We start from the raw sequence: 26,105 nt of genomic DNA, 5'->3' as shown, positions 1-26,105 counted from the left end.
ATGTTGTGAGAATGAAGTCGAAACACTGTGAGAATAAAGTCGAAACATTGTGAGAATAAAGTTTAAATATTACGAGAATAAAGTCAAAATATTGCGAGAATAAGGTCGAAATATTGCGAGAATAAAGTCAAAATATTACAAGAATAAAGTTGAAATATTGCAAAAATAAAGTCAAAATGTTGTGAGAATGAAGTCGAAACATCGCGAGAATAAAGCTGAAATATTACGAGAATAAAGTCAAAATATTGCGAGAATCTACTATTTAATGCTCGTAATTTTAACATTATACTCAAAAAGTTTAGACTTGGTTTTCAAAATATTCTCGCAATTTTAGCTTTTCTCACAATTGTAGCTTTTTTTTATTTTTTAACGTGGCACTAAAATGCTGTCGCAGTTATTGGTTGTAGAATTCATTGTATTATTGTCAGTATTATTGTTTGTTTTTTTTCTTCTTTTTTTACAGAAACACTGAATCACCAACAATATCAATTTCATTTTGTGTTTTTGGCCTGTTGCTAAGTGGGTGTTCTAGACCTTTTTTATTAATAGTAACAATGATGCTTGCTTGAAATTGATTGCTACTGTATGACTGTAGACGATGAAACTTGAAATTGTAATTATGCACTTCAGTTAACGTTCCATTAAAAACATACATTCAAATAGCCAATGTAGTCACATCATAACATGGATTCCCAACAAAACTGAATAAATCTCCCATGAACAGACCAAACCCCTTACGTAAGCATATTTCGTATCGACGGCGCGCTAATGTGCGTCCATCAGACTATATGTCAGTCGTGGGAATGGGTGATGTCATGTTGTTTCAGGGAAGTGAAGGCTAAGACAGAGCCGCATACTCAATGGCACAAGCCCAAGCTGCTAACAATCACATCAGGTCCTCATTTCAAAGCCCAGATGAAAAAAAAAAAGGTTGCCTAGGAAACGGCTCCAGTGCACTGCACCTCCCTGGAGGTCCACCAACGCTAGACGAGGAATGAGATCCAAGCGCTCGCCCGGAATAAACCACACTGTGTCGAAACTCCTCCATCCGACTAGAGCAATTACAGCCAACTATTACGGTATCGTCTGCCGGGCTGAACGCGCACGTTGACATGTCACACACGTGACCACAACAAAGCCGGCGTGTGGTTTCTGACAACACGAGCCGCTCGTCGTGGCTTCCATCACAATTGCTTTGTGGTCGGTAGGAGGTTGGTAAAGGGAGAACTCTGAGAACCAACATAGGAAATAAAAATCATGAATTAGAGGTCCTTAATATCTAAACAGTTGGAGACGCTCCATCTTCTCAGATGTTTTGGCCTAGAATTCTGTTTAACCTTCCCCAGTGTCTTATATGAACTCAAATAGTGTATTACTGATCAGATTTTGCCAAGACCAAATGATCTGAGCTACTACTTGAGGTGCGGTCACATTTACTTCTTGTTCAACACATCGACGAAATCCAGTCATTTCAATAGGAATCCACAGAATCAGATTTCTCAACGAAATCAGATCTGACATGTAGATTTGTCATTGTAGTAATTGTAAACTATTACAATATAAATTTATATACATTTTAGAATACAAACTACAATTACCCAGTAATAAAATAAAATAAAATAAAATATTATTAGTAATGTCACATCCTTTCCTGTAGGGTACAAAATAAAATAAAATAAAAAAGTGAAATATGAAATGGAACAAAATAAAATGAAAAAAAAAGAAAAGTAAAATTAAATAAAATTACATTAAATAAACTGACAAAATTAAATAAAATGAAGTAAAATATGAAATGAAATAAAATAAAATGAAATATGAAAAAAAAGAAAAAAAAAGAAATGGAAAAATGAAATAAAATGAAGTGAAATGACACTAAACAAAATAAAATGAAACAAAAAATAAAATGAAATAAAATGAAGTAAAATTAAATGAAATAAAACAAAATTAAATAAAATTAAATGAAAAAATAAAAGAAAAATAAAGTGAAACAGGACACTTATATAACATAAATAAAAAATGAATTAAAATATTAAATTAAAATGTAATGAAACTAAGTAAAATTAAATGAAATTAAATGAAGTGAAACTAAATAAAACAAAATGAAATAAAATTAAGTGAAATGGAATGAAATAAAATGTAATTAAATCAAAAATGAAATAAAATAAACTGAAGAAAAACGAAATAAATTGAAATGAAATAAAAAATAAAATGAAGTGAAGTGAAATAAAATAAAATAAAACGAAAAAATGAAATAATGAAAAAGTAAAAAAATATGAACTAAAATGAAATAAAATGATAAATAAAATGAAGTGAAATTAAATAAAATAAAATTAAATTAAATAAAACAATTAAATAAAATGTAGTAAAATTAAGTGAAATAAAATAAAAAAAATAAAAAAACTATAATGAAATAAAGTGAAATAAAATACAATTAAATCTGAAATAAATGAAATAAAATACATTTAAAAAAATGTAAATTAAATTAAAATATTTTTTTCTAATGTGACCATACCTTCACTACACATGAACAACTGTCTCATTCATATGCATATCTCTTTTAGGAGAAACATCTATGTTAAAGGTGATACTCAGGGTGTGACTGAAGGGTGTGACCCTCTGGCACTGACTACAGCAGAGGCCATGTGGGGTGACAGCAGGGTGGTTCCTTTGGGTGGAGTCGGATTGAGCACAACTGAAAATATCATGCTCTTCATATACGTCCCTCCCATTTCATCAAACTCACACTGACCTCAGTTTTAACCGTCCAGAATTGGATCTGACTTCAGCGCTCAAGAATACAAATATTCAGTCCTGCAGATGCCCCATAAAGCGGGTTCCCTCACACTTTTCTACAGTTCATCTCTGGTGCTGTTAGTCAGCAAACGGGCCCGTCCCGTTCTCTGCAGCATGAGCTCATGGTGCTGTTGTGGCTTGTGGGTCTGGCCACGTCTGCATGGCAGGGCTGTGTCATCTTCGGCGCCAGCGTGAATGTGGACTCCAGTGTTTTATCAGTTCATCAGAGGTCTGGATGCGGCTCAAGGCTGCTGGACTGCCTTACTGCTGCTGGGCCTGTAAAACTGCTCCCGTAAATATCATTAACTCTTAGATATGCCTCCTGTTTCTCAGTTTATACATGGGAGTGTGAATAAAGCAGCACCCAGAGGAAAACTTTATTGCTCCGGGATTGCTCTTTCGTAGCTTAGGAGACTTCATAGATTGATCATGTTTCTTTTATATAACAACATTTTTAAGAGTAATAAACTTAATCACAAATGAGGCAACTCTCACAGTACAAATTTAGAGCTATAAAATTAATGTAAACTGCATAGCTTAGATTACTTAGTTTTAGAAGAATATGATTAGAAATGTTAGAGTTTATATTGAGATCTTTGATAAAAGACTTGAGTTTGTTGGAAAATCTCAGCCAATAACAGTAACTGCACATTACAAAACAAAACGAGACAAATAAAATAAAATAAAAAACATTATAAGTAATGTTACATATGTCTCAGGAAAAGACATCTTTAAAGCTGGCTTCTTTTTTTTTTTTTTTTTTTTTTTTTTTTTTTTAGTGAGATACACAATAAAATGAAGTAAAATTAAATAAAATAAAATAATAAAATAAAATAAAATAAAATAAAATAAAATAAAATAAAATAAAATAAAATAAATTGACGAACATGTAAAAATGGCTTTTGATTTTTCTTTCCTATGGGGGTTAAAATAAATTAAAGAATTAAAACAAAATAAAATAAAATTAAATTAAATAAAATTAAATAAAATACAATGTACACAAAAATGATTATTAAATGTAAAGCTGGCTTCTTTTTTTACTTTTTTTGTGAGATACACAATAAAATTAAGTAAAATTAAATAAAATAAACTAAACTAAAATAAACTGACAAACACGTGAAGATGGCTTTTGATTTTTCTTTCCTATGGGGTTTAAAATAAACTTAAAAAATAAAATAAATAAAACAAAGTAAAGTAAAGTAAAGTAAAATAAAGTAAAATAAAATAAAATAAAATAAAATAAAATAAAATGACAAACCTGTGAAGATGGCTTTTGATTTTTCTTCCCTATGGGGTTTAAAATAAAATAAAATAAAATAAAATAAAATAAAATAAAATAAAATAAAATAAAATAAAATAAAATAAAATAGTAATATCACATATGTCTCAGGAAAAGACCGGCTTCTAATTTTTCTTTTCTGTGGGATACACAATAAAAGTAAGTAAAATGACATGAAATGAATATAAAAAAATAAAATAAAATGACAAACCTTTGAAACCTGTGGCTTTTAATTTTTCTTTTCATATAAATAAATAAATAAATAACTCCTGTCTTATGAGAAAAATCTGAGCACCAGGAAACTTAAGAAAAGGCCTCCATTTGGTCTTCATTTAAATCTAATTTCTGTCATGGAGAAACAATTAATGCATTATATGAAGGAGATCTCATTTACGTTTTTTCGTCTTATGGCACATTCTTATTCTTCTAAATGAGGTCTGACCAAACCATTAAACAGCATACTAAAAGCAAGATGAACTGATTGTAAAAGTTTATTTTCTATAGCGGGAAAAACAGAGCAGCAATTGTGTTACTAAAAGTACAGAAGTCTAGACAGAGAACAGCTCATTTCCAGAGCACATGCAGCAGGAATGGAGTATTGACTGGAATAGACTGGAATTGTATCTGTGACAGAATGCCAGATTACTTAGATTGTAGATTAGAAGTAAATGGGTGCAGCTGGAAAAAGGGCTGTTTCTAATGTGAACACAAACTACAGCACCTGCCAGCAGCCCATCTTTACCACTGAACACAGCAGCGCTGCGACTGCCAGAAACGCCAACGTTAGCAAGCCACAGCAATATTGCAATTAATGCCAAAGTTCCTTACGAGTTCACCAGAGATGCATCGCAATTACTACTGCTCAGAACTCCCTAGCAACCAACCTGAACACCCTAGAAACCACAAAAAATTGCACAATAAACCACCAAATGGCATTGCAGCCACCTACAATACATTGTAAAAAATACTGAATATAATTATATTATCTGTGCTGTTCCTAATAAGTAAGAATGTCTGGAAAAAACACTTGTATTTAATTAAGGGACATTTCTTATTAAAGCTCATTTCAACCACAGGTTTAAAAAAAAAAATAAAACAGTAACTGCAACATTATCTCACAATTTAGACTTTCCTTCTGAGTTTATATCTCCCAATTCTGCCTCAGTTTATATCTTGCAATTTCAACTTTTTTCTTATCACAATTCTGATTTTATATCTCGCAATTCTGTCTTTCCCCCTTACAATTCTGTTTACGTCTCATAATTCCGACTTTTTCCCTCCTAATTCTGAGTTTATATCTCAGAATTCCAACTTTTCCCCTTACAATTCCGTGTTTACATCTCATAATTCCAACTTTTCCCCCTCACAATTCTGAGTTTATATCTTGCAATTGCATTTTTTTACTCACAATTCTCAGTTTGTATCCCGCAATTCAGACTTTTCCCCTTACAATTCTCCTTTCACATCTCATAATTCCAACTTTTTTGCCTCACAATTCTAAGTTTGTCTCGCAATTCCATTTTTTCCTTCAACATTTTTCATTTGTATTTCGTAATTCAGATTTTTTTACCTTCACAATTCTGATTTTGTGTCTTGCAATTCCGACTTTTTCCTCACAGTTCTGAGTTCCTATCTTGCCATTTCAACTTTTTTCCCATTAACATTTTTAATTTGTATTTCGCAATTCTGACTTTTTTCCTCACAATTCTGAATTTTTAACCCTCACAATTCTGAATTTAATCTTGCAATACCAATTTTTTTTCCCCAATTGTACATTTGTATCTCGCAATTCCGACTTCCTCTTACAATTCTGCTTTAACATCTCATAATTCCAATTTGTTTCCCCTCACAATTTTTAATTTGTATCTCGCAATTCTGACTTTTTTCCTCAAAATTCTAGGTTTACATCTCATAATTCCAACCTTTTCCCCCTCACAATTTTGAGTTTGTTTCTCGCAATTCCAAAAGTTTATATCTCTCAACCCCAACTTTTTCCTTGCAATTCTGACAATTCTGAGTTTAAATTTTGCAATTATGACTTTTTCCCTTTCACAATTCTGAGTTTATATCTTGCAATTCTGACAATTTTCCCTCCCATTTCCATGTTTACATCTCACAATTCCAACTTTTTTAACCTCACAATTCTGAGTTTATATCTTGCACTTCCAATTTTTTACAATTTTATTTTATTTCAATTCACAATTATGCTTTTACATCTCGTAATTCTTTTTTCCGTTACAATTCTGAGTTAATATCTAGCAATTACAACTTTTTTCCCTCACAATTTTTTATTTCTATCTCGCAATTCCGACTTTTTTACCCTCACAATTCTGACTTGTATCTCGGAATTCCGACTTTTTCCCTCACAATTCTGAGTTTGTATCTCGCAATTTAGATTTTTTACCTCACAATTCTGAGTTTATATCTTGCAATTCCAACTTTTTTAGTCACAAATCTGAGTTGATATCTCGCAATTCCAAATTTTTTTCTCACAACATTGAGCTTATATCCCACAATTCCAACTTTTTTACCCGCACAATTCTGAGTTTATACCTTGCAATTCCATTTTTTTACTCACAATTCTAAGTTTGTATCTCACAAGTCCGACTTTTCCCCTTACAATTATGCTTTTACATCTCGTAATTCCAACTTTCTCCCCCTCACAATTTATTTGTATCTCGCAATTTAGATTTTTTTACCTCACAATTCTGAGTTGATTTCTAACAATTCCAAATTTTTTTCTAACAACATTGAGTTTATATCCCGCAAATTCCGACTTTTTTAACCTCACAAGTCTGAGTTTATATCTTGCAATTCCAATGTTTTACTCACATTCTAAGCTCATATCTCGCAACTCCTAACTTTTTCTCACCATTCTGAATTCATATCTCGCAATTCCAACTTTTTCTTCCCAATTCTGAGTTCATATCTTGCAACTCAGAATTTTTTCCTCACAATACTGAGTTCATATCTTGCAATTTCAACTTTTTTGAGCTTATATCAGTCGTCATTACTTTTTTTTTTATTAATTTATTTTTATTCTGTGGTGGAAACAGGCTTTCATAGTTTCTTCAGATTGACTGATTAAATTTCTTTCAAGGTAGCCAAGATGACCAGACACTTTTTTTCACTCTCCCCGGTTGTTTGAGAGGAGAAAGGGGAAAAAAAAAAGAAATCGCTGTGTCACTGGCCTGAGATTCAGACAGACTGATCTATCAAAGAGAGCACGGCCTCAGAAATACACAATCATTACATCCACGTCTCTCCCAATCCCTCCCATGAGGCTCTGCTGATCCGAGGTGTATCCGACAGACTCTGTAATAACCCTGGTGCGGTGGAAAAAAAAAGAGAGAGAGAGAGAGAGAGAGAGGCCAGACCCAGCCAAAGGTGACATTTACACAAGAGAGCGCATAAAAATATGAACATACCCAAACATGTACAAATCCAACAACAGACACATAGTATTGTGTGTAACACACACACTCTCACATGGTTATATAAAGGTGTGTAAACACGATTTGTCAGCAAATTCCCTGGATTACGGTGGATGATGTGCGTTCCTAACATGCTGAGGAGAGCATGACAGGTCAGATGTGAAACTTGGCACACTACTAAAAAACAGTTCAAATTTACCTCAAGTTCATCTACACTGCCTAACTCCATGCCACAGGAATATACATCCTACACCAAAAACATATTCATATTCCTAGGCATATTCAGCTGCTATAGCAAACAAGAAAATTAACTAAAAATACCATACCATGCCATACATTTCCAATGAAAATACTAATTTTATTTTAAAAACAACACAAAAAATGTAATTAAAAATAATAATAATAAATAATAAATAAAAATAATTCTACAGATAAATAATACATAAAACAAAAGAAAAATATGTATAAATTATTAATAAATGTAAATTATTTATACATTAATAATAAAATAATAATAACAATTAATAATAACATAAAATAACAATATAATGCATATTCAGTTGTTACAGCAAACAATAAAATTAAAAATAATGTAATTTAAAAATAATAAGAAATTTCAAAGAGGTTAAATAAAAATAATACTTTACATTTCCAATAAAAATACTAGTTTTATTTTAGAAACAAAACAAAATAAAAAAAATAATAAAAATAAATGCAAAATAAAATAACTTCTATAGATAAATACATAGAAAATCTAGAAATAAAACAAAAATATAATATAAATTATTAATAAAACGTAATTTTTATATTATACATAAATACTACCACTACTAATAATAACAACAACAACATAAAAATATGAATCAAATATTAGAATCCAAATGAAAATATGCTATAAAAATACTAATATATAAATATTAAATTAAAAAAATATATATGTAAGAAATGCATAAAAAATAAAAATATTAACTAGAAAAAATAAGTTACATAAAAATAATTCTGTAAGTAAAAACATAAAAATAAGAACATAACTTTAGAAACAGAACAAAAAGCTCATTTTAAAATAACCATAAAAATAAATGGTTAATAGAATAATACATAAAAATAAGAAATAAAACAAAAATATATTTTAAAAAAATGCTAAATAAAATATGATTCTATAGATAATAATACATAATATATACATTTAGAAACAAAACAAAACAAATATAAATATAATAAAAAAATAAGAATAAAATGTTAGAACTGAAATGAAAACATGCTAATAACAATAAAATAAATGCTAAATAAAAATAATGCTACATAAATAATACATAAAAAGAAGAATATAATTTAAAAACAAAACTACAACATAAATGAAAAAAAATTAAATAAAAATAATTTTATACGTAAATACATAATAAGAACATAACTTTAGAACCAGAACAAAAAGCTATATTTAAAATAGTAATAAAATGAATGTTATATAAAATAACACTACATAAACAATACATAAAAATAAGAATAATCTTTTACAAACCAACAAAAATATTATTAAAAAATTATTATTAAATGTTACAATAATAAGAAGAATTTTTGAAACAAAACAAAAAATAAAAATATGCAAAATGTATTGTCAAGATATCCAAAAATGGCAAGCATTTTCTTTATTGACCTGCCATTTGCAAAAGTAGCAAACAGCTAATTTTAGCACGAGCACAAAGTACAACAATAAACACTCATCATTCGACTAAAAAAAGCATCATTGATTTAATCACTCGACTAAAAAAAGCACGACTGACGCAGATTTAGTAAATGCATGTCATTAAGACAGCAGTTATGGATTGTTTTAAGGCATTTTTGTGCCTGTGCGTCACGCTACGACTCCCGTGACTCGCCGCGACGTACTGATGTCATTATAATCATTAATGTCACAATCATAACACTCATCAATGGAAATCTGTTCAGTGTCATATCCTGCTTTGATTAATATGCAGAATCCCACTAATTGGATGCCTAATTAATTCAGCAGGGCCTCCTGGAGATGTTTTGGGGCGACGCACAAAAGATGCCTTGAATAGCATGCTGTCAGATGCACCGGCGTTGAATCGCAGATAGCCGAAGGGTATAAAAGTCATTTCAAACACACAAATTCAAAACCTCAAGTGTTGAATAAATACTTAATATGCTTAAAAATAATAAAACGAGACTTTAAGGATAAATGGTGCCTGATAAAACATGAAGTTTTGGGGGTTTCTTCAAATCTCCAAGCCTAAGTATGAGCAAACAAGTCCTCAAAAGTGAGGTTAAGTCAAAACAAATTGCATCAAAACTGCCAAGCACTGTATCATATTGAAAGTATTCAATTATGGAAAGTAAGTCTAAGAGGAACCAATGGTGTTATTGGATGCAAATTTATTCAAAGCATATGCAAAATTATGAACTCCCATCTATCGGCTTCTCATCTCTCTATTCCACTTCAGCTCACGTTAGGAGGTGTAGCCGGAGAAGATTCGGTGAAGTGGGGATTTTATTTTATATATTTTGCCTTAATTCTCCATTTCTGGGGAGCTCTTGCTCCCGACACATTAAAAATAAATCTTCTTCACCGCTGAAAGAAAAAAAGAAAAAAATTAGAGAGGGAAGAAAAGACCACCTGCATCTCCCAAATCCCATTCGGCATCCCTATCCTGCATTATGAAGGAGCTTGTCAGGCAGCGAGTGGCCGCCTGCCTCCTCTTCCTCAGCCTGCCGACGCGCTGCTCATTCATCATTTACACAGGCAGAGGCAGCTGAAGCTCAAATACTGACTCGCTGCCTCGTACCGCCAACCGACAGCGCTCGTACAGCACTGCAGCAAAAGTTTCAGAGCTTCGTCTGCTCACAAAACATTACAGCACTAAGCTAAAACTCTGAAAAGTTAACAATCATTCTTATAAAATATATCAAATACAAGCAGCGCTGTCACGCTTCTAGATACGTTTTTTTATACCGCAGTGTAATCTGACATAGGGTTGAATCAGTGTTGTTATTGTTAACTAAAACTACAAAAAAAAAAAAAATTACATTTAGTTACTATTAATATAAGTAATATAAATATATACCTATTTATATCATATTATTATTGAAGTTAAAAATCTATAGAAATATTAAAATATAAAATTGTGGAATGTAGTAAATTAATAATTAAACAAATTTGACTAAAATGGAATTGATACTGGCAGTTTGAATTATTCATGTAATTATTCAGGGGACATTTTTTGATAACTTTTTTTTTTTTGATAAAATAAAATAAAATAAAATAAAATAAAATAAAATAAAATAAGTACAAATTTGGATATCACAATGTAATCTAAGCTTAAATCAGTGTGATTATTGTTAATTAAGACTACTAAACAGTTTTTGGGATATTATTATTATTATTGAGATAAAGTTAAAATAAAATAAAATATTGTACATTTTTGGAAACTGGAATAAAGTTAAAATAAAGTAAAATAACATAACATAACATAACAACATAACATAAAATATTCAGTTTTGCTATTGTTAGCTAAAACCTAAAATACTTTTTGGTAACTGAAAAAAGTCAAAATAAAATAAAATCAGTGTTGTTATTGTTAACTAAAACTATAATGTTTGGTAAAATAATAAAATAAAATAAAATAAAATAAAATAAAATAAAATATTGCAATTTTTGCAATTGGAATAAAGTTAAAATAAAATAACATCAAATATTCAAATTACAAATTTGGATTTCACAATGCAATCTAGATTTTTCTTCTAAAATAGAAAAATTGAAGTACAAAAATGATTAAAACTAAAATAAAAGTCAAGCTAAAAAGTAAATACAAACTAAGAAAAATTACAAAAGCATAAAAATTAAAAATAAAATAAAAATTTACTAAAACTTTTAAAACAACTAAAAATATAAAATAAAAGCTAATTTAAATTGAAAAATAATTTACAAATTAAAAACCGAAAGACATAAACGATACATATAAAGTAATATTATATATAGTATAATAGTACAATATTATATATATACTATAAATGAACAATACAAAAATAATAAACTTTCCTTTTTAAAAGAGATTTGCATATATATATATATATATATATATATGATTAATATATGAATATATTTTTATTATATTATTTTTACTTTAGTTATACTATTATTATAAGTAATATAAAATATATAGCTATTTGTATTATGATGATTGAAATTGATAAAAAATATTACATTTTGCCATGTAGTCTTCATGTACCTTTATTCAAGACTAATACATTAATATTATAATTCAAATATTATTCAATATTAATAGTTAATAAATTAATAATTAAACAAAATGGACTAAAATTGATTCAACCGATACAAGTATCAAGTATTCATGAAATCATCCAGGGGGCTTTTTTTTTTTTTTTTTTTTTTTTTTTTAAATGAAATACCATATTTCCCCATTTTTTTTCCGAATATTTACACAAACACTAAAATACTGTGGAAAAAAAAAAAATAGTATTGACTGGCACCAAAGTATCCATACATTTTTGTGGCAGAGTTTGACCAACATTTAAGTCACTCTTTTTCATAAATCTGAGCATATGCTGAATTTCAGAGTGTGCATTCCGACATAAAGATGAAATGCATATCTGGGATCGTTTGTGACAATCGCAACTGATGCATAATGCCAAGAGAGGAAGAACACTTGTAATGCAGAAAGCATTTTAACAACAATCACAAGAAAGTGAGGCCATTCGGAAATCGTATTACAAGGGTGGCCGTGCACTCAACGCAAATGTGTCCGAAACGCGTGGCTCGGAACAGGCCGTTTTTTTGCGTCTTAATCCAGTTAAAATCACAGCAACATGAGCCCGACAGGAAACCGGGAGCAATTCAATCTGCAATTCTCCTGCTTATTAGGAAGCTGAGTGCTGGCTATAGCGCAGAGCTTAGTGATGCACCAGAGAACAGGGCCGCGCAAACAGCCCAACCCAGAGACGGTGAGCCCAACGCTGGGTAAACAACGACGACGTGCAGCCTCCCTTCAAGAAGCTCCAGATTGGAGGTGCGGAGAGAGAAAACGCCGGAGCTTATCCCAAAGTCTCGTCTGTCCCTTTCCCAAAGCTCACAACAAAGAAAGCAGCCGTGAATACTGTGGAGGCCGATCTTCCTGCCAGACTTTAATCCGTGGAGAAAAAAACCCGATGAGGATGCTTGGGGCAAAGAGGCGGCACGTCGACTTTGATCTGTGCAGAAGTTGACTTTATTGTGGGGTTTTTTGAAAGCTTGCCGTCTCTCCGCGGTTCGAGCAGCCAGCTGTTTAAGACGGGAGGAAACCTCCCAGAATCTAAACTCAAAAGGATGCTAAAAAGTGAGCGATCGCGCCGATCCAATCCATGTATGATTTACATACTTCAAAAGCAGATTGTAAGAGGTTTAACACACACTCTCTTCGTCCAAATCCAGACACAGTCTGCATAAATGTGTGACAAGCATCAAATCCCCATGGCTTGCACACTCCTGACTCACTTTTGGACAGTTTTTATCAACAGAACAGAAGAATGAGGACAGAAACTAGTAGGAAACCAAAGAGAGGATTTCCCACATGCTCAATGTGTCCTGAACTGTTAGGCCACGGATCCAAAACCATTCTGGCACTGCTAATATGAACCATATACGGTATTTGGGAAAAGAGATCGCATAAAAACTACAGGCAGATCGAAATATTACACTCTGTTTGGTTAAAGGGGTGATGATGATTATTTGTAGCAAAGCGTTTTGTTCAAATGTATTTAAACTTATCAAAATTGTGTCATTCAGAGTTTTAAATCCAGTTCTTGAATTTGAATTTTATTTGAATTGAGGTAACAAACAAGATGCAGACTTGCAAACTGAATTTGAATTTGAAGGGAAAGTTTACCCAGAAATTAAAGTTTTTTTCTTCTTTTTTTCTTTCTTTTTTCTTTTCTTCTTGTGACCAACATTTAGACTGCTCAGATGGCACAAAATAAAATAAAATAAAACAAAAAAGACAAAACTTTTTCTGTGATCAATTCTGATTATTAAATGTTAGGTTGCTCAGAGGTCATAAAATTAAAATAAAATAAAATACAATAAAATAAAATTAGATAAAATGTACAAAACTTTTCCTGTAATTCCTGCCATTATTATTAAATGCTACATTGCTCAGAGGGCATAAAATAAAATAAAAAATTCTGTAATCAGTCATGATTATTAAATGATAGATAGCTCAGAGGGCATAAAAATAAAATAAAATAAATAAATAAATAAATAAAATTAAATTAAATTTTCTGTGATCAACCATGATTACTAAATGTTAGATTGCTCAGAAAGCATAAACTCAAAAAATAAATAAATGAAATAAAATAAAATAAACAAACAATTTTCCGTGATCAGTCATGAGTATTAAATGTTAAGTTGCTCAGAGGGCATAAAATAAAATAAAATAAAATAAAATAAAATAAAATAATTAAAATGTTAGATTGCTCATAGGGCATAAAATAAAACAAAACATAAAAACACAGCTTTGTGTGATCAGTCACAATTTATAAATGTTATGTTGCTCATAGGGCATGTGCTAGAGGACGTGGGAAAAAAATTGCTCCAGAAAGTAAAAAAAAAAAAAAAAAAAAAAAAAAAAAGTGGATGCTGCATTAACTGCATTTTTCGTTTTTTTTTTTTCTTTCTTTCTTTCTTTCTTATTTTTTGTTAGACAGTCTATATTGAAAATCACATAAAAAGGAATATGTAACAAATTGTCATTACATACAAAAATACACTGAGTCTAAAGTAGAGGTCAGTTATCACAGCAACAGCAGCGACACGATGTTAAGCAATGCCACTAGAAAGCTTTTAGCGGCCGTCATGACATAAACACTCATTTCAGATGATCCACCGTCACTTAAGAAATGAGCTCCCCTTTCGTTTATATGATTGTGGTCAATCAATGGAAAAACCAAATTACGTTTCCAAAGATCACATTTTGTTGGGGTTGGAAGTAAAAACCGTTTCCATTTTGAGCATTAGCAAGTTCGTGTTACATACCCCAATCGACTTTACTATCATGAGGTAACCATGAGAATAGACATCAGGATGAATATAGGCTATATTAATGTGCTAATAATAAATGAAACGGGGAACGCCAGGCTCATTCGCTTTCTGGGTTGGCCTCACATATCTTCTGCTAACTCGCGTGACGCACATCCACAAGCAACAACAGTATCAGGAGCATCCGAGAGCCTGTGTCTAGATATGACAACCACACACTTGGCTCTTATCATGGAAAGGAAACCAGCGCCAGCGTCCTTATGGGACATTAGTCTTGAGCAGATCGCATTAAACCCTTATATCTGCCTAAGGATCAATTAGCATGGCATTCAACACCACTCGCAGGGCCCTTGGAGTGCATTAGAACTCCCCGACAGCCCAAACGAACACAGTGACACGGTGTAATGAGGGAGAACAGACTCGGCCCGCATGTCCGTGTATGGTTTTATACTAACTCCATTAACGTGACCACCAACAGAGAAGTCATTATGCTGAAAATGAACTGATGCAAGGCAGGCCGAGGCCGGGTCAAAGACCGCAGCGTGGAGGAAGCCATCCGAGGGCAAAAAGCAGAAGTCCCAGTGTGAGAAAGCAAAACATTCCATATTCAAAATGCCATACCACCATACTACTCATAGTATTTTTGCTCTGTAAGTATGAAGTTTTTAATATGGATTGGGAAAAAAACTTGAGCAGCTTGCTAAACATCTGTCTATGAAAATCAGATTTATTTGGAATGACATAATAGTCTGCAAATATTTTTTTGTAATTATATAATTTAATTAAATGTTTATTTATAAATAAATGTAATTTAATATAATTATTTACTTGTATATTTATTTGAATAAAATAAAAAACACATGTTCTGATGTGTATATATCATTCATATGATATCCAGTGAAATATGATGGCTTTTGTGACACCGTCACTACACATACCAGTGAATCCAGTGGTATCCAGTGAAATGCAACAAATGTTTATACAACAGCCATTCTGATCTCACATTTCACTGCATCACTGGAGTGTGCAGTGATAACGCCACAATAGCCGTTCTGATGTCATATTTATTCACACTTCCATTGAAATATGATGATTATGATATTTGAATGGTTGTTGTGACATATCCACTGCACACTCCAGTGAATCCAGTGTTATCCAGTGAAATGCAGTGACGATGTCACAACAGCTATTCTGATATTTATAATCATACTCTTAGTGAAATATGATACTATGTGATATCAGAATGGTTGTCACTGCACACTCCAGTGTTTCCAGTGTTATCCAGTGAATGCAGTGATGAATTGAACTGTTATATCAGAACATAATGCTTATGTCGTACCTGTGATATCCAGTGAAATGTGATATCAGAATGGCTTTTGTGACATCATCACTGCACACTCCAGTGAATCCAGTGGTATCCAGTGAAATGTAGTGATGATGTCACGACAGCTATTCTGATATCATATTTATATTAGAATGGTTGAAAAACAGTGAAGATGTCAGCTATTTTGATATCACATTTATAAATCACACGTTCAGTGAAATATGAAACTATGTGATATCAGAATGGTCATTGTGACACCATCATGGCAAACTCCAGTAAATCCAGTGGTATCCAGTAAAATGCAGTGATGAAGTGAAATGTGATATCAGATTATAATGCTTATATCGTACCTATGATATCCAGTGAAATATGATATCAGAATGGCTTTTGTGACACCATTACTGCTAATATCATGATATCCAATGAAAAATGATATTAAAATTGCTGCACACAGCTATTCTGAAATCACATTTCACTTCATCACTGCATTTCACTGGATATCGCTGGATTGTCTGAAGTGTGCAGTGATGGTGTCACAACAACCATTCTGATATCATACAATATCAAATTTCCCTGGATATCACAAGTATGATATACGTATTATATCAGAATAGCTGTTGTGACATAATCACTGCATTTCACTGGATACCTCTGGATTCACTGCAGTGTGCAGTGACGTCACAACAACCATTCTAATATCATATTTCACTGTATACAAGAATGATATAAACATGATGTCAGAATGGTTATTGTGGGATCATCACTGCATACTCCAGTGAATCCAGTGATATGCAGTGAAATGCTGTGATTAAGTGAAATGTGATATCAGAATCACTGGATACCACTTGATTCACTGGAGTGTGCAATGATGGTGTTAGAAGGGCCATTCTGATATCACATTGCAGTGTGCAGTGATGGTGTCACAAAAGCCATTTTGATATCATATTTCACTGGATATCATAGGTATAATATAAATATGTCAGAACAGCTGTTGAAACATCCTTGCTGTATTTCACTGGATAACACTGAATTCACTGGAGCGTGCAGTGATGATGTCGCAACAGCCATTTTAATATCATATTTCAATGGATGTCATAGGTATTATATAAAAATAGGTATGATATCAGAATGGCCATCATGACACCATCACTCCAGTGAATCCAGTGAAATGCAGTGATGATGTCACAACAGCTATTCTGATATCATATTTATAATCACACTTTCAGTGAAATATGATACTATGTGATATCAGAATGATTGTTGTGACATCATCCAGTGGTATCCAGTGAAATGCGGTGATGAAGTGAAATGTGATATCAGAAAATAATGCTTATATCGTACCTGTGATATCCAGTGAAATATGGTATCAGAATGGCTTTTGTGACACCATCACTGCTAATATCATAATATCCAGTGAAATTTGATATTAAAATTGCCGTTATTGGAATTGCTGCACTTCAAATGCAGCGATGAAGTGAAATGTGATATCAGAATAGCTGTTGTTACATCATCACTGCATTTCACTGGATACCACTAGATTCGCTGGAGTGTGCAGTGATGATGTCGCAACAGCCATTTTAATATCATATTTCATTGGATATCATAGGTATGATGTAAACATGATATCAGAATGGCTATCGTGACACCGTCACTTCACATTCCAGTGAATCCAGAGGTATCCTGTTAAATGCAGCGATGAGGTGAAATATGATATCAGAATGGCTTTTGTGACACCATCACTGCACAGGTCAATAAATTATGAAATTTTTTTAGATTATTACATAAAACTGCATACAAAAATTTTAATAAATAAATTTACATAAAAATTTAAAATAATATTTTAGTTATTTCTGCAGTTTGAAATCCCATATAATCCATTTTGAAACTTTCCTGTAGTTTTCATGGCGCTGGCAACCCCAAGATCACGGGTTCAATTCCCAGGAAAAGCAAGTACTGATAAAATGTAAATGAGTTCCCTGAACGCCATGTAAGTCACTTTATATAAAAGCATCTGCCAAATGCATAAATGCAAGAAATCAGTAGGCAGTACACAATACACACTTCACAAATAGTTGTATGCTAGTATGCCACTGAAAACACAGCCAGAGGGGGAAGTATTCCGTCACACTCAGAGAGGGAGGTGACATTTTGACCTTGTCTTCGAAAGTGACCTCTAGGAAGCTCTCTTTGGACGTGTTCTCGCTCCCTGAGGGAGGATGAGGAGAGGTGAGAGGGAAGAGATGAGGGCTTTATTCCCTCTTGCTGTGGCTTTTATTCTTAGCACAAAAGCCACAGCGCTGACTCTGGCATGTAGGATGGCAGTGCTCGTCTCCCTGAGCTTCTGATATCCTCCGAATCAGGATGCGAACAACTCCCCCGTGCAACTTTATTACATTGCCGGGAAAACGAAGCGTATGTGCAACACAGTCCAAACAAAATCAAGTAACATCTGTGAGATGACGAGAAACGGCGTTCTCAACCTACTGTATTTTGTAACATTATATATAATGTATTGAGCTGTGCCTACTCTGCAAATAATGAAATAGCATGCTCCAACATTTTTTTTCCTGCAAAATTTTTTTTAACAGTAGCGTATATAGACTGTAAAAAGTTCATTAAGTATCACAATAGAGTACAGAGTCAGAAAATAGATTCACAACATCAAACAAAAAGCCTTTACATTTTGATTAAAAAAATCTTTTGGAGTAATGTGCACCAACAAATCACTGACAATAAGAAACAAATGCATATTCATAATGCAAACTTCAATTTGGAGTTTTTAAAACCGCAGTCATGTGATCTGGCGCATCATAGCTGTAAAGTGCATGTGCTGTACATTGGCAATTAGTCACAGAAAGCGGGCGATGCATTGGACGGAGATGTTCTCGTTTGAGAATCTCGAGCTCTCTGTAATTACTCGTGTTGTGCCTACACTCCAGACACTCTCAGAGGAAATTCAGCTAATTGGTGCTGGAAAGAGAAATGAGTTTGGGGCCAAACCTGTGATCTTTGGCATCGCTGCGCTCTTTACTCGTCTTCTAAACTGCGCTTTTGAGGCACACACAACAGCAGACAGCACGTTTGGGTGAAAGAAGTCTGTAATTGAGCGTTTACATCTTGAGCTCCTTCACACTCTTGTTTACGAGAGTTAAGGTGACCAGCAGCCCGAGGTACACAGGAAATTGAATCATGCTTCCTTCCTGTAAGTCCCAGCAGCATTTGGTCTTACTCAGAACACTGCACTGCAGAGAATGAAGCCACAACAACACTGCACTGATGCACTGCAGCCTCATGGGAAATACCATTCGCATTGTTAAAAATATCAAATGAGCTGATAAACATCCGCTTTGACAAAGTTCATCTATCCATCCATCTCTCCATCCATCATCTTTCTAGTGTTTTGTTCATCCATCTGCCTATGCATCTATCATCCATCTATCCATCTTTCTAGTGTTCTATCCATCTATCTATACATCTATCCATCCATCTATCATCCATCTATCCATGTCTAGTGTTCTATCCATCTATCAATTCATCTATCTATCCATCATCCATATTTCTAGTCTTCTATCTTTCTAGAATTGTATTCATCTATCTATCCTTCCATCTTTCTAGTGTTCTATCCATCCACCCATCCATCTTTCTAGTGTTCTATCATCCCTCCATCCATCTTTCTAGGGTTCCATCCATCTATCTATGCATCTCTCCATCCATCCTTCTCATGTTATCTGTCTATCTATCCACCCACCCCTCTCTTCTTCTAATGTTCTGTCTTTCTGGTATTTTAACAGTCTGTCTATTCATCTGTCCATCCATCTTTCTAGCATTCAAACCATCCATCCATTCATCTTTCATCTATCTATCTTTCTAGCGTTATATCTACTCATCTATCCATCCATCACCTTTCTCCCAGTGCTGTTTGTAGTGTTCTGTCCATCTATCTACACATCTATCCATCCATCATCCATGTCTAGTCTTCTATCTTTCTAGAATTGTATTCATCTATCTATCCTTCCATCTTTCTAGTGTTCCATCCATCCACCCCATCCATCCATCTATCCATCCATCCATCTTTCTAGTGTTCTATCATCCATCCATCTTTCTAGGGTTCCATCCATCTATGCATCTCTCCATTCATCCTTCTCGTGTTATCTGTCTATCTATCTACCCATCCCTTTCTTCTTCTAATGTTCTGTCTTTCTAGTATTTTAACAGTCTGTCTATTCATCTGTCCATCCATCTTTCTAGCATTCAATCCATCCATCCATTCATCTTTCTAGGGTTCTAGGCTTTCTAGCATTCCATAATCTATCTATGCACCTATCCATCCATCATCCATCTTTTTAGTGTTTGATTTTTCTAGAGTTTTATCCATCCATCCATCTATCTATCCATCCATCTTTCTAGCATTATATCTACTCATCTATCCATCCATCATCTTCCTCCCAGTGCTGTTTCTAGTGTTCTATCCATCTATCTATGCATCTATCCATCTATCCATCAATCTATCGTCCATCTATCCATCTTTCTAGTGTTTGATCTTTCTAGTGTTCTATCTATCCATCCATCCATCCATCCATCCATCCATCTTTCTGGTGTTCTGTCTTTCTAGAATTTTATTCATCTATCCTTCCATCTTTCTAGTGTTGTATCTTTCTAGAATTTTATTCATCTAACTATCCTTCCATCTTTCTAGTGTTCTATCCATCCATCCATCCATCTTTCTGGTGTTCTGTCTTTCTAGAATTTTATTAATCTATCCTTCCATCTTTCTAGTGTTGTATCTTTCTAGAATTTTATTCATCTATCCTTCCATCTTTCTAGTGTTGTATCTTTCTAGAATTTTATTCATCTCTCCTTCCATCTTTCTAGTGTTCCATCCATCCATCCATCTGTCCACACATCCACCCATCCATCTTTCTAGTGTTCTATCTTCCTAGAATTTTATCCATCTATCTATCCACCCATCTTTCTAGCATCCTATCATCCATTCATTTTTCTAGGGTTCCATCCATCCATCTTTCTAGCATTCCATCATCTATCTATGCATCTCTCCATTCATCCTTCTCGTGTTCTACCTTCTAGCATTTTATCCATTTATCCATCCATGCATCTTTCTACTGTTCCATTCATTTAACCATCCATCTGTTCTATCATTTTAGCGTTTCAGCCATCTTTCTAGCATTCCATCTATTCATCCATCCACCCATCCATCTTTCCAGAGTTCAATCCATCTATCCACCCATCTTTCTAACATTCCATCACCTATCTTTGCATCTATCCATCCATCCATCCATCTTTCTAGAGTTCTATCCTTTTAACTTTTTGTATTGTCTTTCTAGTGTTCTATCCATCTATGCATGCATCCATCTTTCTACCGTTTCATCCATCCACCTGCCCCAGGTCTGAGCTTTATCATCTATGCAACACCATTCATCGATCAAAGTATTGTGAGAGTAACTTACATAGTCGTGGAATGCCTTGGCTTCACTGGAATGCTCACAGGTTTCTCTCCTCTCAGGTGCCGCACAATATAAATCCCAGAACACACTGCAAATCACACAGGTATAAATGAAGCAGCTGCCATGAACAACACATCAGCAAATGAGAAACATTTAACAATGTAAACCTTACCACCACCACGAATGTAAGAATCCTGGAGGTTCTCCTAACGTTATGTTCTTCTCCCATCTTATCTGGACAGAGAGGTGAGAAATAAACTATAAGACTCGTTTCACATTAAGACTACTTTCCTTTCATTAAATGCCCACCAGCATGTGTTTTGTAGTCAGCTAAGCTAATTAACTCATCAATATTTGGCGAGTCCACTTTGCAGAGGCTGTGATTCCCCCTTGTGTCAGTTCCGACCACTAGTACCGAATTAGTTCAAGTGTATATTTTACGTTAATTGTACTACATTTAAACTGGACCAAACCTGCTGTTTGCACACTTCTTATTTCTAGACACAAAAAAGCTCACTTAAAATAGTCTAGTCTGAGACGTGCAGACAAGTTAACCTCGCAAATCTGAATATATCGGGCAATTTGAAGTGCCTGCCATTTATGTGATTGGCACCGCTTTGGAATTAGAACGACAATCAGAAACACTGCACTAAATGTGTATTATTGCGTCTTGTCAGATGGCTTGTACTCTTAAGTGTGTGTGACTCATATGCAAATAATGGTGAGACTATAAATATCGAAGCGGTGCTTCAAAATGTCATGGTTTCCTTCACATAGATCAATCCCACAATGCCTCAGTGACATTGAAAAGAACTCATTCAGGCATAAATGATTGTGATCTTCCTTAAAAGCATTACATGACAAATAAAACACAGCTGATATCACAAAGCGAACATGAGCTTTCTTTATAAAAAGCAGGATGAGGCGATGACCAACATGCCAGCACCGCTCCAGCGTTTCTGCTGAAACAATTTAGTGGTTTTTACAGCGATGCACTGACTCTCCTCCAATCCCATTAAGTGGACACCAAACATCTAATGTGTCCTGCTTGCTCAGCATATCATCTGCGTGTAATTAAATTAGCCGGAGCCCCAGGGGGGCGGGCCGATGCTTACGAGGCCGTGTGCTGGATGGCACATCGATAAGCAGGAGCTTAAATAAAACCCCCCGCTGGCTCACCTCTGACAGGAAGGTCTGTGCCGACTTCTGGGCTCCTACATGTAACAAGTACTCGTACACGTAGAGCGCTAGCCTGCCAAACAGAGAGAAACACACACAAACACAATCTCATTATTTCATATAACATTATGCTCTGTAAGCATTCTATTCTATTCTATTCTATTCTATTTCAATATTAGAAAAATAATATACCTAATATACCTGAATAGTTCAATTGAAAAATGAACATTAAAACTTGTTCAAACCCATGCATCACAATATCTAAAACCTACTGCAGCATATGTTTAAAAATATACATATAAATATTATTACAACAATAGGGCTGTAAATTAAAATAATTCATAAAATAACAATTAAACTCACAGTTTTTACACAGTGTAACACATTAAATCCTCGAATTAATGCAGACTTAACATAAAACAATATAATTGTTAATTGCTTACATAATAATAACAATAATAATCATCTTTTTACTGTTAGAAAAGAAACTGTTAAAAAAAAAGATCTTTTTAAAATAGCTTATCTTAATGATAAGCTTGATTTCTTAATTTTTATTATATTGATTTCTGTATATATATTTTTTTAACTTGGGCATAAGAAAAGCACATTATAAGTAAATTTGTGGCAACAACAACAACAACAATAATATACATTATTAATTAAAAGTTAGCCAAAAAAAGCAAGAAAAATATTAAACAATTACTTTAATTAATTTTTAAATGCGTTTTATTTATTTATTTATTTACTTATTTATTTATTTAACATTATTATTATTATTATTATTATTATTATTATTATTAATATCATCATCATTGTAGTTATTATTATATAAATTATTAATTTAAATGTATCCAAAAAAGTGAGAAAACATTAAGAAAATAAAAAGGTGCCACATTAATTGCATTAATTGTAAATGCTTTATTATTATTATTATTATTATCATTATTATCATCAAAATCATTGTTATTATATAAATTATTAATTAAAAGTTAGCCAAAAAAGTAAAAACATTAATAAAATAAAAAATGTTGCTGCATTAATTGCATGAATTTTTAAATGTTTTATTATTTTTATTTACATAACAATATTACTATTATTATTTTTATCATTATCATTGTTGCTGTTATTTTATTATTAAAATTAAGTCAAAGTTAGTCAAAAAAATGAGAAACACATTAAGAAAATAAAAAAGATGCTCCATTAATTGCATAATTTGAAGGTAAAATCAAGCATGCTATTTTCATAATGTGAGTTAGACTGATCCAAAACTTGCATAAAATCATATTTATTAATAATTATTTTTTTTAGTAACTTGTTTGTTTGTCTAGTACACATTAGAAATACATAACAACATGTAAAATGTGTCAGATTTACCCAATTGACTCAATTTCATCTGTAGTCCCTTGACAGGTTCATGTTAAAAACAGTAAAAACAGCAGACAAAGTATTCTCTTACACACAAAGAATTAAGAAACTCAAAAAAACATGGGGGGGGCATGACTGAAGTATGAACATACATTTCCAAGATCAACAATTGCCAAGTTTTACCCATGAAGAAAACTATTTGATTTGAACTTAATAGCCGTAGTGACACTTCACTCTTGCAGGCATAAAAAATGAGGAAAGCCGTGTAGAAAAGGTCACACCAAAGACTGCAGTCGAACAGAGAACACCACAGAACAACAGACTTCAGATGCAGATCAGCTTCCCTGATGCTGAACGATCTATCAAACAAAATGAGACTTCAGAAGCATCACTTTGCCTGTCAGCATAGGCCAAAAACTACCATTTCTTTTGAATGATGAACAATGTGACTGGGAGAAGAGAGAGGCATCCACGTTCATTCATCGATCTGCGTTTGCAGATTTGATCACTTGACTCAGCACGGTTCATCTAAGGCCACCGCGGCTCCGAGCTTCAATGCGAAATATTCACACACATGCTAAACCTCAGTGTGACATCCGTATATAACAGCTAAGACATTGCCAGGTGGTTGCTAAAGTCTGTTTGGTTGCTGTGCAGTTGCTAGGGTGGTTACTGAAATTAGCTTATTTGAAGTCTCTATGATCAATAGATGTGGCTTGAGCCCCAAATTCAATGTAAGTCTATGGGATTCTTCATCTGATTTATGGTCTGGCATGCGAACATTTAAAGTTTCAACACTCTCAATAAAAAGTACAAGCACAGTGTTGAATGATTAGGTGTATAATACATTAGAAAATGCCCTATATTCATCTAGTCTAATCTAGTTTATTCAGATATTTGAAAAAAAAAAAAAAAAAATGCTAATGTAGCTGAATAGTTTCAAACAACTTTGGACTTGCAGTCTTAAATCTACAAATTAACATTAAAACATTTGCTGTCACTGTTCAAAAACAAATATCACAATATCTAAGACCTAATGTACAACAATGCATTTTTAAATTTATATATTAAATATCAGTATTGTTAGTATTATTGTTAGAATATAAGGACTGTGAATAAAGATTTAATGTATAACACATTAATGTATAAAATCTGAAAATTAATGTCAACGTAAGGTAATTATCTGAAATGCGCATTATTATTATTATTAATTATTAATTATTTATTATTATTTTGTTGTTATTTAATACTATCCACAAAAAGTGAGAAAACAAAGAAATAAAACAATTTAAATTACTAAGAAAATTAACAATAAAATAACAGAGTATGAATAATTTTATAATGGGTGGTTAAATAAATAATGTAAAAAAAAAATTACATTTCATAAATATTAATAGTATTAATATATTAGGGCTGTCAGGGCTGACTAATTAAATTTAGTTTTTTCATTTAGTGTAACAATAAATCCCCAAAATAATGTCAATGTAAAAATAATGAACTTAAATGTTTAAATAATAATAATAATAATAATAATAATAATAATAATAACAATAATAATAATTATTATTATTTATTATTATTATTATTATTATTGATTTTGGTATTTTTTTTGTTGTTGTTTAATGTTAAACAAAAAAGTGAGAAAACAATGAAATAATACAATTAAAATTAATAAGAAAATTAACAATAAAATATTAGATTCTGCATAATTTTATAATGGGTGGTAAACAAGCCATATAAAAAAATAATTTTATAAATATTAATAGTATTATTATATTAGGGCTGTAAACAAAGAATTAAACTTGCAGTTTTCAGTGTAACACAACAAATTCCCAAATTAATGTCAACATATAGTAAAATTAGCTTAAATGATTTAATAATAATAATAATAATAATAATAATAATAAAAAAAATATTATTATTGTTGTTGTTGTTATTATTATGTTGTTATTTAATGCTAAATAAAACAATAAAAGTTTAGATTCTGCATAATTTTAATGAGTGGTTAAATCGTGTAAAAAATGATAAATATTAATAATATTATGATATTAGGGCTGTGAATAAAAAAATAACTAATTAAACCGTTTAATAATCACAGCTTTTAGTGCAACACAATTATTATTATTATGCAATGTTAGCCACCAAAAATATTAAAATATTTTAAAAACATAAAAAAAAAATAATAATAAATAATAATAATAATAATAATAATAATAAAGGA

General features: G+C 32.3%; 1 protein-coding gene across 1 annotated transcript in view; it reads right to left on the bottom strand.

Annotated features, from left to right (window-relative positions):
• ssbp2b (single stranded DNA binding protein 2b) overlaps positions 1–26,105 on the bottom strand; it is a 93,360-nt gene that overhangs the window by 49,718 nt on the left and 17,537 nt on the right. The window contains exons 2-4 of the mRNA XM_051120353.1: positions 22,520–22,592; positions 21,513–21,574; positions 21,344–21,428 (exon numbers count right to left, since the gene is read on the bottom strand). Of these exons, the coding sequence (XP_050976310.1) occupies positions 21,344–21,428; positions 21,513–21,574; positions 22,520–22,592 (220 nt within the window). The remainder of the gene's footprint in view (positions 1–21,343; positions 21,429–21,512; positions 21,575–22,519; positions 22,593–26,105) is intronic.

This window comes from Labeo rohita, chromosome 10, assembly GCF_022985175.1.
Source record: "Labeo rohita strain BAU-BD-2019 chromosome 10, IGBB_LRoh.1.0, whole genome shotgun sequence".
NCBI classification, from domain to species: Eukaryota; Metazoa; Chordata; class Actinopteri; order Cypriniformes; family Cyprinidae; genus Labeo; species Labeo rohita.
This window is presented reverse-complemented; position numbering and strand designations above follow the sequence as displayed.